This window comes from Oncorhynchus masou, chromosome 29 (genome assembly GCF_036934945.1).
Source record: "Oncorhynchus masou masou isolate Uvic2021 chromosome 29, UVic_Omas_1.1, whole genome shotgun sequence".
In the NCBI taxonomy this organism is placed as follows: Eukaryota; Metazoa; Chordata; class Actinopteri; order Salmoniformes; family Salmonidae; genus Oncorhynchus; species Oncorhynchus masou.
Genome location: NC_088240.1, coordinates 90,437,184 through 90,452,183, shown reverse-complemented (window position 1 = coordinate 90,452,183; position 15,000 = coordinate 90,437,184). Strand labels below are relative to the sequence as shown.

Below are 15,000 nucleotides of genomic sequence, written 5' to 3'. Positions count from 1 at the left end.
GAGAGAGAGAGAGTAAGAGAGCAAGAGAGAGAGAAACAGAGAAACAGAGAGAGAAACAGAGAGAGAAACAGAGAGAGAGAGAGAGAAGGAGAGAGAAACAGAGAGAGCAAGAGAGAGAGCGAGAGAGAGAAACAGAGAAACAGAGAGAGAGAAACAGAGAGAGAAACAGAGAGAGTGAGAGAGCGAGAGAGAGCGAGAGAGAGAAACAGAGAGAGCGAGAGAGAGAGAAACAGAGAAACAGAGAGAGCGAGAGAGAAACAGAGAGAGAGAAACAGAGAGAGAGAAACAGAGAGAGAGAAACAGAGAGAGAGAAACAGAGAGAGAGAAAAGGCCTCCTCGTCCACATCTGCTAGAGATATCTTCTCTGCTTCTGGGACCCATCAACCCTCTGCTCTCTTACGGTCTTCTGTCTTGTGTTCGGATCAGGTTTTAATATTCAAAAATATGTACTGCATTTATGAGGCATTGCTTTGCTGAAACATTCTGCTCTCTAAATCATGGTAATAGTGTACTGAGCACTAGATGGATATTTTGAGGAGTCTTGGTAAAGTCTATCTCTGTCTACTGACTCGTAAAGAGGGCTCAGTGTCAGAAACACAATGTTCCTTTAAAATGATTACTCTGATCATTACAACGTTCAGAGACTATTATCAAAGACTCTCCCTTCATCCATCATATTATCGACTAGTACGGTCTGACGGCGTCCAGTATCGACTAGTACGTTCTGACGATGTCCAGTATCGACTAGTACGGTCTGACGGTGTCCAGTATCGACTAGTATGGTCTGGTGTACAGTATCGACTAGTACGGTCTGGAGATGTCCAGTATCGACTAGTACGGTCTGAAGATGTCCAGTATAGACTAGTACAGTCTGGTGTCCAGTATCGACTAGTACGGTCTGGTGTACAGTATCGACTAATACGGTCTGGTGTCCAGTATCGACTAGTACAGTCTGGTGTCCAGTATCGACTAGTACAGTCTGGTGTCCAGTATCGACTAGTACAGTCTGGTGTCCAGTATCGACTAGTACAGTCTGGTGTACAGTATCGACTAGTACGGTCTGACGATGTCCAGTATCGACTAGTACAGTCTGGTGTCCAGTATCGACTAGTACAGTCTGGTGTCCAGTATCGACTAGTACAGTCTGGTTTACAGTATCGACTAATACGGTCTGGTGTCCAGTATCGACTAGTACAGTCTGGTTTACAGTATCGACTAGTACAGTCTGGTTTACAGTATCGACTAGTACAGTCTGGTGTCCAGTATCGACTAGTAGTCTGGTGTCCAGTATCGACTAGTACAGTCTGGTGTCCAGTATCGACTAGTACAGTCTGGTGTCCAGTATCGACTAGTACAGTCTGGTGTCCAGTATCGACTAGTACAGTCTGGTGTCCAGTATCGACTAGTACAGTCTGGTGTCCAGTATCGACTAGTACAGTCTGGTGTCCAGTATCGACTAGTACGGTCTGGTGTCCAGTATCGACTAGTACAGTCTGATGTCCAGTATCGACTAGTACAGTCTGGTGTCCAGTATCGACTAGTACAGTCTGGTGTCCAGTATCGACTAGTACAGTCTGGTGTCCAGTATCGACTAGTACAGTCTGATGTGCAGTATCGACTAGTACAGTCTGGTTTACAGTATCGACTAGTACAGTCTGGTGTCCAGTATCGACTAGTACAGTCTGAAGATGTACAGTATCAACTAGTACAGTCTGAAGATGTACAGTATCGACTAGTACAGTCTGGTGTCCAGTATCGACTAGTACAGTCTGGTTTACAGTATCGACTAGTACAGTCTGGTGTCCAGTATCGACTAGTACAGTCTGGTGTCCAGTATGACAGAATGTCATCCATTTCCTTTTTACAACATGTAATAAAACAGTGATTGACTGAGTGGCATTCGATAGAGGAGAATTGGTGAATCGGGTGATCTGAGTGGCATTCGATAGAGGAGAATTGGTGAATCGGGTGATCTGAGTGGCATTCGATAGAGGAGAATTGGTGGATAGGGTTCACCTCTGAGTGGCATTCGATAGAGGAGAATTGGTGAATCGGGTCACCTCTGAGTGGCATTCGATAGAGGAGAATTGGTGAATCGGGTCACCTCTGAGTGGCATTCGATAGAGGAGAATTGGTGAATCGGGTGATCTGAGTGGCATTCGATAGAGGAGAATTGGTGAATCGGGTCACCTCTGAGTGGCATTAGATAGAGGAGAATTGGTGAATCGGGTCACCTCTGAGTGGCATTCGATAGAGGAGAATTGGTGAATCGGGTCACCTCTGAGTGGCATTCGATAGAGGAGAATTGGTGAATCGGGTGATCTGAGTGGCATTCGATAGAGGAGAATTGGTGAATCGGGTCACCTCTGAGTGGCATTCGATAGAGGAGAACTGGTGAATCGGGTGATCTGAGTGGCATTCGATAGAGGAGAATTGGTGAATCGGGTGATCTGAGTGGCATTCGATAGAGGAGAATTGGTGAATCGGGTCACCTCTGAGTGGCATTCGATAGAGGAGAATTGGTGAATCGGGTCACCTCTGAGTGGCATTCGATAGAGGAGAATTGGTGAATCGGTTCACCTCAGACATCCCCCTCTGGGTTTAAACCAGGGAAGAGACACAGATCTGATCGCTACAAGTCAGGTCTGGCTACTCCATTCTCCATGTCAACAGAGACACGTTGAGGAGCCGCGGTCCCGACGTGATTCAGAGAGCAGCTTTATGAGACGGAGTCGAGGACACCAGATGAATCTCCGCAGCCTGTAGTAAACGTGCTGCACAGTGAGGCTCTGAAGACAACAGACTAACACACTTGAGGGATATCATTTTTCATGTGGTGTCAGATTCTCCTGTACGTGTCCCTTTAGCCAGGAGAGACGACACCAGAGTGCATAGGATCTGTGGGCTGCGTCCCAAACGTCAATCCTATTCCCTATATAGTACCCATAGGGCTCTGGTCAAAAGTAGTGCACTATATCGGGAATCATTTAGGACACATATCCCCCCCCCCAGCTCTCTCCTTCCTGATGTTTTAGAGACTCTCAGTGAAGGAGGATGTGAGAGCAGTGATGTCACGTCTTTTTCCAGAGGCATCAATCTGCTGGTGGAATCCTGTGGAGGGGGGCGATTAATGACCTCACTGGGGGGGGGGGGGGGGGGTTCCCAGGGGTAGTTACTCGGGTCAGGAACGCCGGGATGGAGAACGGGACGGGACCGTGGGATACGTGGAGGGGGGGGGGGGATAGATACTCGGGTCAGGAACGCTGTCGGGAACGCCGGGATGGAGAACGGGACGGGACCGTGAGACACGTGGAGAGTGATATTCATGACCTCCCTGGGGGGGGGGGGGGGGGGCTCAGTGCTGCAGAGACAGTAACTCTCTCGGAGGACTCAAACGGCTTCGTCTCTATGGGAGAGGTACAGTCTGTCTCACGGGTAACTACCTGTTAGGACACAGATACAGAACGCTGCCGGCCGGGAAAACTCACACATCTCAGTCGCTATGGCAATAATCTTACCCCCAGAGACGGAGGACACTGGTCTGGAAGACAGAGGACAACTGAACGTCTCCACAGGTCTGGAAGACGGAGGACAACTGGACGTCCCGACAGGTCTGAAGGCGGAGGACAACTGGACGTCTCCACAGGTCTGGAAGACGGTGGACAACTGGACGTCTCCACAGGTCTGGAAGACAGAGGACAACTGGACGTCTCCACAGGTCTGGAAGACGGAGGACAACTGGACGTCTCCACAGGTCTGGAAGACAGAGGACAACTGGACGTCTCCACAGGTCTGGAAGACGGAGGACAACTGGACGTCTCCACAGGTCTGGAAGACGGAGGACAACTGGACGTCTCCACAGGTATGGAAGACGGAGGACAACTGGACGTCTCCACAGGTCTGGAAGACGGAGGACACAGGCAGACCTTCGTTGTGTGTTTTGTTTCTACGATGACTGTCCCATAACAGTCCACAACACTGAGTCACCTGGACATAGAGAAAGGTCCACACGTCCATGTTGAGCTGCTTCCTGGACTCTATTCATCTGCACGTCACGTATGAAGAATGGCGATGACCTCATGAAAAGTTCCAGAAGAAACGAGTTTGATCCCTTTAACGGTGCTGTGTCTTTCCAGCCGGGGAACACCTCCCAGAATGCTCTCTGTCTCTGGCTGGCACTAAAAAAAAAAAAGGCAACTGAACACACCGCTCCTCCTCTCTCCTGAGGCATCATGGGAACTCTGGGCTTCAAGGTGTCACTCTGCTCTGGTCGTAGTAACAGATCCCACTGACCCACAGGCCTCATCCACCATGACTCCTTCCATCCCACCGGAGAGGGTAGCAGTCCACCTTCAACATATACCCCCCCTCCAAGGAGAGAGGAGGTAGAACTCATCCACCATGACTCCTTCCATCCCACCAGAGAGGGTAGCAGTCCACCGTCAACATATACCCACCCCCCCCACCCCCTACCCCCTCCAAGGAGAGAGGAGGTAGAACTCATCCACCATGACTCCTTCCATCCCACCAGAGAGGGTAGCAGTCCACCTTCAACATATACCCCCCCCCCCCCTCCAAGGAGAGAGGAGGTAGAACTCATCCACCATGACTCCTTCCATCCCACCGGAGAGGGCAGCAGTCCACCTTCAACATATACCCCCCCCCTCCAAGGAGAGAGGAGGTAGAACTCATCCACCATGACTCCTTCCATCCCACCGGAGAGGGCAGCAGTCCACCTTCAACATATACCCCCCCCTCCAAGGAGACGGGAGGTAGAACTCATCCACCATGACTCCTTCCATCCCACCGGAGAGGGTAGCAGTCCACCTTCAACATATACCCCCCCCCCCCTCCAAGGAGACGGGAGGTAGAACTCATCCACCATGACTCCTTCCATCCCACCGGAGAGGGTAGCAGTCCACCTTCAACATATACCCCCCCTCCAAGGAGAGAGGAGGTAGAACTCATCCACCATGACTCCTTCCATCCCACCGGAGAGGGCAGCAGTCCACCTTCAACATATACCCCCCTCCAAGGAGAGAGGAGGTAGAACTCATCCACCATGACTCCTTCCATCCCACCAGAGAGGGTAGCAGTCCACCTTCAACATATACCCCCCCCTACCCCCTCCAAGGAGAGAGGTAGAACTCATCCACCATGACTCCTTCCATCCCACCAGAGAGGGTAGCAGTCCACCTTCAACATATACCCCCCCTACCCCCTCCAAGGAGAGAGGAGGTAGAACTCATCCACCATGACTCCTTCCATCCCACCAGAGAGGGTAGCAGTCCACCTTCAACATATACCCCCCCCCCCTACCCCGTCCAAGTCTACCTCTGTTTACTGCACCACACATGCACTGAAGGACAATAGCAGAATATGACCCCCCCCCCACACACACACACACACTCCAAGGAGACAGGAGGGAGGACTGATCACATGACCTGTTGGGGACTTCAGTAATGTGGACTAGACGTTGGGACGGGAGGTAGATGACCTGTTGGGGACTTCAGTAATGTGGACTAGACGTTGGGACGGGAGGTAGATGACCTGTTGGGGACTTCAGTAATGTGGACTAGACGTTGGGACGGGAGGTAGATGACCTGTTGAGGACTTCAGTAATGTGGACTAGACGTTGGGACGGGAGGTAGATGACCTGTTGGGGACTTCAGTAATGTGGACTAGACGTTGGGACGGGAGGTAGATGACCTGTTGGGGACTTCAGTAACGTGGACTAGACGTTGGTACGGGAGGTAGATGACCTGTTGAGGACTTCAGTAATGTGGACTAGACGTTGGGACGGAAGGTAGATGACCTGTTGAGGACATCAATAACGTGGACTAGACGTTGGGACGGGAGGTAGATGACCTAACTGGTCTGAAGAAACAGAGGTTTCCTCTACCGTACCAGCTGGCGTATTGTAGCGATAGAGGCGTCAGACTTACCAGAGGAGGTACGGCCGTCGACCCCGTGCTGGGGTATCTGTACTGAGAAGGTCAGGAGGTCAGGGGCCAGCAGGGACTCAGGTTTACGGATCTCATTGAGCCAGCGACTCTGGTGAAGATCTTTAGTGTCAGATGGACCCTGGAGCAGAGGAACCAGCTTCTCCTTCACACCCTCTGGTGAACCTGGAGAGAAGGAGAAGGAGGAGGAGGAGGAGGAGGAGGAGGAGGAGGAGTAGGAGAAGGAGGAGGAGGAGGAGGAGAAGAAGGAGGAGAAGGAGTAGGAGGAGGAGAAGAAGGAGGAGGAAAAGGAGGAGAAGGAGTAGGAGAAGAAGGAGAAGGAGTAGGAGAAGGAGAAGGAGGAGAAGAAGGAGGAGAAGGAGTAGGCGAAGGAGGTGAAGGAGTAGGAGGAGGAGGAGAAGAAGGAGGAGAAGGAGGAGAAGAAGGAGGAGAAGGAGGAGAAGAAGGAGGAGAAGGAGGAGAAGGAGCAGGTGGAGAAGGAGAAGGAGGAGAAGGAGGAGAAGGAGCAGGTGGAGAAGGAGGAGAAGGAGGAGGAGAAGGAGTAGGAGGAGGAGAAGGAGGAGGAGGAGTAGGAGGAGAAGGAGGAGGTGGAGGAGGAGAAGGAGTAGGAGGAGGAGAAGGAGAAGGAGGAGGAGGAGAAGAAGGAGGAGGAGAAGGAGGAGGAGGAGAAGAAGGAGGAGGTGGAGGAGTAGGAGGAGGAGGAGAAGGAGGAGGAGTAGGAGAAGAAGGAGGAGAAGAAGGAGGAGAAGGAGGAGAAGGAGTAGGAGGAGGAGGAGAAGGAGGAGAAGGAGTAGGAGGAGAAGGAGGAGAAGGAGAAGGAGGAAGAGAAGGAGAAGGAGGAGGAGGAGGAGAGACAATGTAACTACATCGGTCTGGATCTAGAGAAAGTGCATTTCAAATTGATTCTACAAGTAGAGCAGTCCTGAAATTGCCCTGCTGATGAACTGCTCTGGGTCTGTCAGCTATAGTGGTGATATGGAGATCTGTGTGGACAGGAAGACACTCTGAACTGCTCTGGGTCTGTCAGCTATAGTGGTGATATGGAGATCTGTGTGGACAGGAAGACACTCTGAACTGCTCTGGGTCTGTCAGCTATAGTGGTGATATGGAGATCTGTGTGGACAGGAAGACACTCTGAACTGCTCTGGGTCTGTCAGCTATAGTGGTGATATGGAGATCTGTGTGGACAGGAAGACACTCTGAACTGCTCTGGGTCTGTCAGCTATAGTGGTGATATGGAGATCTGTGTGGACAGGAAGACACTCTGAACTGCTCTGGGTCTGTCAGCTATAGTGGTGATATGGAGATCTGTGTGGACAGGAAGACACTCTGAACTGCTCTGGGTCTGTCAGCTATAGTGGTGATATGGAGATCTGTGTGGACAGGAAGACACTCTGAACTGCTCTGGGTCTGTCAGCTATAGTGGTGATATGGAGATCTGTGTGGACAGGAAGACACTCTGAACTGCTCTGGGTCTGTCAGCTATAGTGGTGATATGGAGATCTCTGTGTGGACAGGAAGACACTCTGAACTGCTCTGGGTCTGTCAGCTATAGTGGTGATATGGAGATCTGTGTGGACAGGAAGACACTCTGAACTGCTCTGGGTCTGTCAGCTATAGTGGTGATATGGAGATCTGTGTGGACAGGAAGACACTCTGAACTGCTCTGGGTCTGTCAGCTATAGTGGTGATATGGAGATCTGTGTGGACAGGAAGACACTCTGAACTGCTCTGGGTCTGTCAGCTATAGTGGTGATATGGAGATCTGTGTGGACAGGAAGACACTCTGAACTGCTCTGGGTCTGTCAGCTATAGTGGTGATATGGAGATCTGTGTGGACAGGAAGACACTCTGAACTGCTCTGGGTCTGTCAGCTATAGTGGTGATATGGAGATCTGTGTGTGGACAGGAAGACACTCTGAACTGCTCTGGGTCTGTCAGCTATAGTGGTGATATGGAGATCTGTGTGGACAGGAAGACACTCTGAACTGCTCTGGGTCTGTCAGCTATAGTGGTGATATGGAGATCTGTGTGGACAGGAAGACACTCTGAACTGCTCTGGGTCTGTCAGCTATAGTGGTGATATGGAGATCTGTGTGGACAGGGAGACACTCTGAACTGCTCTGGGTCTGTCAGCTATAGTGGTGATATGGAGATCTGTGTGGACAGGAAGACACTCTGAACTGCTCTGGGTCTGTCAGCTATAGTGGTGATATGGAGATCTGTGTGGACAGGAAGACACTCTGAACTGCTCTGGGTCTGTCAGCTATAGTGGTGATATGGAGATCTGTGTGGACAGGAAGACACTCTGAACTGCTCTGGGTCTGTCAGCTATAGTGGTGATATGGAGATCTGTGTGGACAGGAAGACACTCTGAACTGCTCTGGGTCTGTCAGCTATAGTGGTGATATGGAGATCTGTGTGGACAGGAAGACATTCTGAACTGCTCTGGGTCTGTCAGCTATAGTGGTGATATGGAGATCTGTGTGTGGACAGGAAGACACTCTGAACTGCTCTGGGTCTGTCAGCTATAGTGGTGATATGGAGATCTGTGTGGACAGGAAGACACTCTGAACTGCTCTGGGTCTGTCAGCTATAGTGGTGATATGGAGATCTGTGTGGACAGGAAGACACTCTGAACTGCTCTGGGTCTGTCAGCTATAGTGGTGATATGGAGATCTGTGTGGACAGGAAGACACTCTGAACTGCTCTGGGTCTGTCAGCTATAGTGGTGATATGGAGATCTGTGTGGACAGGAAGACATTCTGAACTGCTCTGGGTCTGTCAGCTATAGTGGTGATATGGAGATCTGTGTGGACAGGAAGACACTCTGAACTGCTCTGGGTCTGTCAGCTATAGTGGTGATATGGAGATCTGTGTGGACAGGAAGACACTCTGAACTGCTCTGGGTCTGTCAGCTATAGTGGTGATATGGAGATCTCTGTGTGGACAGGAAGACACTCTGAACTGCTCTGGGTCTGTCAGCTATAGTGGTGATATGGAGATCTGTGTGGACAGGAAGACACTCTGAACTGCTCTGGGTCTGTCAGCTATAGTGGTGATATGGAGATCTGTGTGGACAGGAAGACACTCTGAACTGCTCTGGGTCTGTCAGCTATAGTGGTGATATGGAGATCTGTGTGGACAGGAAGACACTCTGAACTGCTCTGGGTCTGTCAGCTATAGTGGTGATATGGAGATCTGTGTGGACAGGAAGACACTCTGAACTGCTCTGGGTCTGTCAGCTATAGTGGTGATATGGAGATCTGTGTGGACAGGAAGACACTCTGAGCTGCTCTGGGTCTGTCAGCTATAGTGGTGATATGGAGATCTGTGTGGACAGGAAGACACTCTGAACTGCTCTGGGTCTGTCAGCTATAGTGGTGATATGGAGATCTGTGTGGACAGGAAGACACTCTGAACTGCTCTGGGTCTGTCAGCTATAGTGGTGATATGGAGATCTCTGTGTGGACAGGAAGACACTCTGAACTGCTCTGGGTCTGTCAGCTATAGTGGTGATATGGAGATCTGTGTGGACAGGAAGACACTCTGAACTGCTCTGGGTCTGTCAGCTATAGTGGTGATATGGAGATCTGTGTGGACAGGAAGACACTCTGAACTGCTCTGGGTCTGTCAGCTATAGTGGTGATATGGAGATCTGTGTGGACAGGAAGACACTCTGAACTGCTCTGGGTCTGTCAGCTATAGTGGTGATATGGAGATCTGTGTGGACAGGAAGACACTCTGAACTGCTCTGGGTCTGTCAGCTATAGTGGTGATATGGAGATCTGTGTGGACAGGAAGACACTCTGAACTGCTCTGGGTCTGTCAGCTATAGTGGTGATATGGAGATCTGTGTGGACAGGAAGACACTCTGAACTGCTCTGGGTCTGTCAGCTATAGTGGTGATATGGAGATCTGTGTGGACAGGAAGACACTCTGAACTGCTCTGGGTCTGTCAGCTATAGTGGTGATATGGAGATCTGTGTGGACAGGAAGACACTCTGAACTGCTCTGGGTCTGTCAGCTATAGTGGTGATATGGAGATCTGTGTGGACAGGAAGACACTCTGAACTGCTCTGGGTCTGTCAGCTATAGTGGTGATATGGAGATCTGTGTGGACAGGAAGACACTCTGAACTGCTCTGGGTCTGTCAGCTATAGTGGTGATATGGAGATCTGTGTGGACAGGAAGACACTCTGAACTGCTCTGGGTCTGTCAGCTATAGTGGTGATATGGAGATCTGTGTGGACAGGGAGACACTCTGTTTCGGACATCAGAGAATGACAAAAAGCCCCGATCTCAATGACAGAGGCCCCTCTGAGACCAGCGGTGACAACACACAGACTAAACATTTGGACCGAAGTCCAGGCAGGACTGAGTCAGTGTGTTAAAAGTAGGGGCGGTGTAGGGGCGGTGTAGGGGGTAAAGGCAGTAAAGTTTAACGGGGCACAGCTGCACACACCTGGGGTCCTGGCACACACTTTAACAGCTCCCACGGTCCCTCCAACGCAGGTCCCCGTGGCTCTGCTGCAGAACTTCAGCTCCACGTTCTGGACCGAGGCCTCCAGGGTCGGAGGAGGAGACCGAGGCTTCACACCTAATAAAAACAACCACTGAAAATGAAGTAGGGAGCGGCGCCGATCAGGTGATGGTTGAAACGCTGCTGCTGCTTCGGGAAAACTACGGACTGGATCTTTAATTGTTGTTGATCTCTGGACCCTTCAAGTGCTTCTGGGTACACCTGGACTGGACCTGCTACTCTCTGACAGTACACAGAGAGACTGGACCTGCTACTCTCTCACTGTACACAGAGAGACTGGACCTGCTACTCTCTCACAGTACACAGAGAGACTGGACCTGCTACTCTCTCACTGTACACAGAGAGACTGGACCTGCTACTCTCTCACAGTACACAGAGAGACTGGACCTGCTACTATCTGGTTCTCTCTCTCCCTCTCTGGGCTGGGTTAAGGGTTCTCTCTCTGGGCTGGGTTAAGGGTTCTCTCTCTGGGCTGGGTTAAGGGTTCTCTCTCTCTGGGCTGGGTTAAGGGTTCTCTCTCTCTGGGCTGGGTTAAGGGTTCTCTCTCTCCCTCTCTGGGCTGGGTTAAGGGTTCTCTCTCTGGGCTGGGTTAAGGGTTCTCTCTCTCTGGGCTGGGTTAAGGGTTCTCTCTCTCTGGGCTGGGTTAAGGGTTCTCTCTCTCTCTCTGGGCTGGGTTAAGGGTTCTGTCTCTCTCTCTGGGAGGACACAACAGGGTTCATTTTGAGAGGAGTTCTCAAACACAGAACAGGGGTCGGATTGGTAATAGATTATGGTGGGTTTTGGAGTATGAAACATCAGGACTGCCAAACTCCCGAGAGGAGAGAGAATCCCTCCCTCCATCCCTCCACCCCTCCCTCCCTTCCTCCCTCCCTCCCTCCATCCCTCCCTCCACCCCTCCATACACCCCTCCCTCCACCCCTCCCACCCTCCACCCCTCCATACACCCCTCCCACCCTCCATCCCTCCCTCCACCCCTCCCTCCACCCCTCCCTCCCTCCACCCCTCCCTCCACCCCTCCCACCCTCCATCCCTCCCTCCACCCCCCTCCCACCCTCCATCCCTCCCTCCACCCATCCATCCCTCCCTCCCTCCACCCCTCCCTCCACCCCTCCCACCCTCCATCCCTCCCTCCACCCCTCCCTCCCTCCACCCCTCCCACCCTCCATCCCTCCCTCCACCCCTCCACCCCTCCATCCCGTGTACATTCTTCCCGCCAGGCAGGCTGGCGCTGTCTGAGGAATCGTATAAAACTCTGACACCACCTGTTCCAATAAGGATTTATTTTTCACTCTAACTTCCCATCACAGAGACACAAGGTTTCATTTTCTACCAGCAAGTGTCCAGAGAAGAAGAGTTGTGGCCTGAATCTGACTCGAACCTGCCGGGTGTCTGAAGTAGCAGTCAGTGGTACAGGAACAAGGTGTGGTTTCACTGACGAATGAAATGGAACGTATTCGAGAGGGACACAACGAGACGTTATAGTGTTAAATGACAGGGATAACACTGAGTTAAAGAAGTAGCCTGGTGTCATCCTACCAGAGGTATAACACTGAGTTAAAGAAGTAGCCTGGTGTCATCCTATCAGAGGGAGTTAAAGAAGTAGCCTGGTGTCATCCTACCAGAGGGATAACACTGAGTTAAAGAAGTAGCCTGGTGTCATCCTACCAGAGGTATAACACTGAGTTAAAGAAGTAGCCTGGTGTCATCCTACCAGAGGGATAACACTGAGTTAAAGAAGTAACCTGGTGTCATCCTACCAGAGGGATAACACTGAGTTAAAGAAGTAGCCTGGCGTCATCCTACCAGAGGGATAACACTGAGTTAAAGAAGTAGCCTGGTGTCATCCTACCAGAGGGATAACACTGAGTTAAAGAAGTAGCCTGGTGTCATCCTACCAGAGGGATAACACTGAGTTAAAGAAGTAGCCTGGTGTCATCCTACCAGAGGTATAACACTGAGTTAAAGAAGTAGACTGGTGTCATCCTACCAGAGGGATGATACTGAGTTAAAGAAGTAGCCTGGTGTCATCCTACCAGAGGGATAACACTGAGTTAAAGAAGTAGCCTGGTGTCATCCTACCAGAGGGATAACACTGAGTTAAAGAAGTAGCCTGGTGTCATCCTACCAGAGGGATAACACTGAGTTAAAGAAGTAACCTGGTGTCATCCTACCAGAGGGATAACACTGAGTTAAAGAAGTAGCCTGGTGTCATCCTAACAGAGGGATAACACTGAGTTAAATAAGTAGCCTGGTGTCATCCTACCAGAGGGATAACACTGAGTTAAAGAAGTAGCCTGGTGTCATCCTACCAGAGGGATAACACTGAGTTAACCTGGCGTCATCCTACCAGAGGGATAACACTGAGTTAAAGAAGTAGCCTGGTGTCATCCTACCAGAGGGATAACACTGAGTTAAAGAAGTAGCCTGGCGTCATCCTACCAGAGGGATAACACTGAGTTAAAGAAGTAGCCTGGTGTCATCCAGGCTACTCTCTACCTCCTTCTCCTACTCCCTCTCTCTCGACCTCCTTCCTCTCTCTCTACCTCATCCTCCCTATCCTCTCTCTACCTTCTCCTCCTCCCTCTCTCTCTACCTCCTTCTCCTACTCCCTCTCTCTCGACCTCCTCCCTCTCTCTCTACCTCATCCTCCCTATCCTCTCTCTACCTCCTCTATCCTCCTTCCAGTCCTCCATCCATCTGCTGTGATGGATCATGGTGGTGCAGAAAAGCAATACGCTCAAACGCTCCTCTTTAGAGAGCAGAGGACTCTACCTCCTCCCTGTCCTCCTCCTCTCTCCTTTAGAGAGCAGAGCAGGGGACTCTACCTCCTCCCTATCCTCCTCCCTGTCCTCCTCCTCTCTCCTTTAGAGAGCAGAGCAGGGGACTCTACCTCCTCCCCATCCTCCTCCCTGTCCTCCTCCTCTCTCCTTTAGAGAGCAGAGCAGGGGACTCTACCTCCTCCCTGTCCTCCTCCCTGTCCTCCTCCTCTCTCCTTTAGAGAGCAGAGCAGGGGACTCTACCTCCTCCCTGTCCTCCTCCCTGTCCTCCTCTTCTCTCCTTTAGAGAGCAGAGCAGGGGACTCTACCTCCTCCCTGTCCTCCTCCTCTCTCCTTTAGAGAGTAGAGCAGGGGACTCTACCTCCTCCCTGTCCTCCTCCCTGTCCTCCTCTCTCCTTTAGAGAGCAGAGCAGGGGCATCTACCTCCTCCCTGTCCTCCTCCTCTCTCCTTTAGAGAGCAGAGCAGGGGACTCTACCTCCTCCCTGTCCTCCTCCCTGTCCTCCTCCTCTCTCCTTTAGAGAGCAGAGCAGGGGACTCTACCTCCTCCCTGTCCTCCTCCCTGTCCTCCTCTTCTCTCCTTTAGAGAGCAGAGCAGGGGACTCTACCTCCTCCCTGTCCTCCTCCTCTCTCCTTTAGAGAGTAGAGCAGGGGACTCTACCTCCTCCCTGTCCTCCTCCCTGTCCTCCTCTCTCCTTTAGAGAGCAGAGCAGGGGCATCTACCTCCTCCCTGTCCTCCTCCTCTCTCCTTTAGAGAGCAGAGCAGGGGACTCTACCTCCCCCCTATCCTCCTCCCTGTCCTCCTCCTCTCTCCTTTAGAGAGCAGAGCAGGGGAATCTACCTCCCTACAGGGGGTTATAGTTAGATTTAGAGGATGGGATTAGACAGGGTGTTATAGTTAGATTTAGAGGATGGGATTAGACAGGGGGTTATAGTTAGATTTAGAGGATGGGATTAGACAGGAGGTTATAGTTAGATTTAGAGGATGGGATTAGACAGGGTGTTATAGTTAGATTAAGACGATGGGATTACACAGGGGGTTATAGTTAGATTTAGAGGATGGGATTAGACAGGAGGTTATAGTTAGATTTAGAGGATGGGATTAGACAGGGGGTTATAGTTAGATTTAGAGGATGGGATTAGACAGGAGGTTATAGTTAGATTTAGAGGATGGGATTAGACAGGGTGTTATAGTTAGATTAAGACGATGGGATTACACAGGGGGTTATAGTTAGATTTAGAGGATGGGATTAGACAGGAGGTTATAGTTAGATTTAGAGGATGGGATTAGACAGGGGGTTATAGTTAGATTTAGAGGATGGGATTAGACAGGGGGTTATAGTTACATTTAGAGGATGGGATTAGACAGGGGGTTATAGTTAGATTTAGAGGATGGGATTAGACAGGAGGTTATAGTTAGATTTAGAGGATGGGATTAGACAGGGGGTTATAGTTAGATTTAGAGGATGGGATTAGACAGGGGGTTTTGGTTAGATTTAGAGGATGGGATTAGACAGGTGGTTACGGTTAGATTTAGTGGATGGGATTAGACAGGGGGTTATAGTTAGATTTAGAGGATTGGATTAGACAGGGGGTTATAGTTAGATTTAGAGGATGGGATTAGACAAGGGGTTACGGTTAGATTTAGAGGATGGGATTAGACAAGGGGTTACGGTTAGATTTAGAGGATGGGATTAGACAGGGGGTTATAGTTAGATT

General features: G+C 50.8%; 1 protein-coding gene across 1 annotated transcript in view; it reads right to left on the bottom strand.

Annotated features, from left to right (window-relative positions):
- The window catches only part of LOC135519836 (intermembrane lipid transfer protein VPS13B), a 764,993-nt gene that overhangs the window by 566,957 nt on the left and 183,036 nt on the right, over window positions 1-15,000 (bottom strand). The window contains 2 exon segments of the mRNA XM_064945043.1: window positions 5,946-6,128; window positions 10,429-10,563. Of these exon segments, the coding sequence (XP_064801115.1) occupies window positions 5,946-6,128; window positions 10,429-10,563 (318 nt within the window).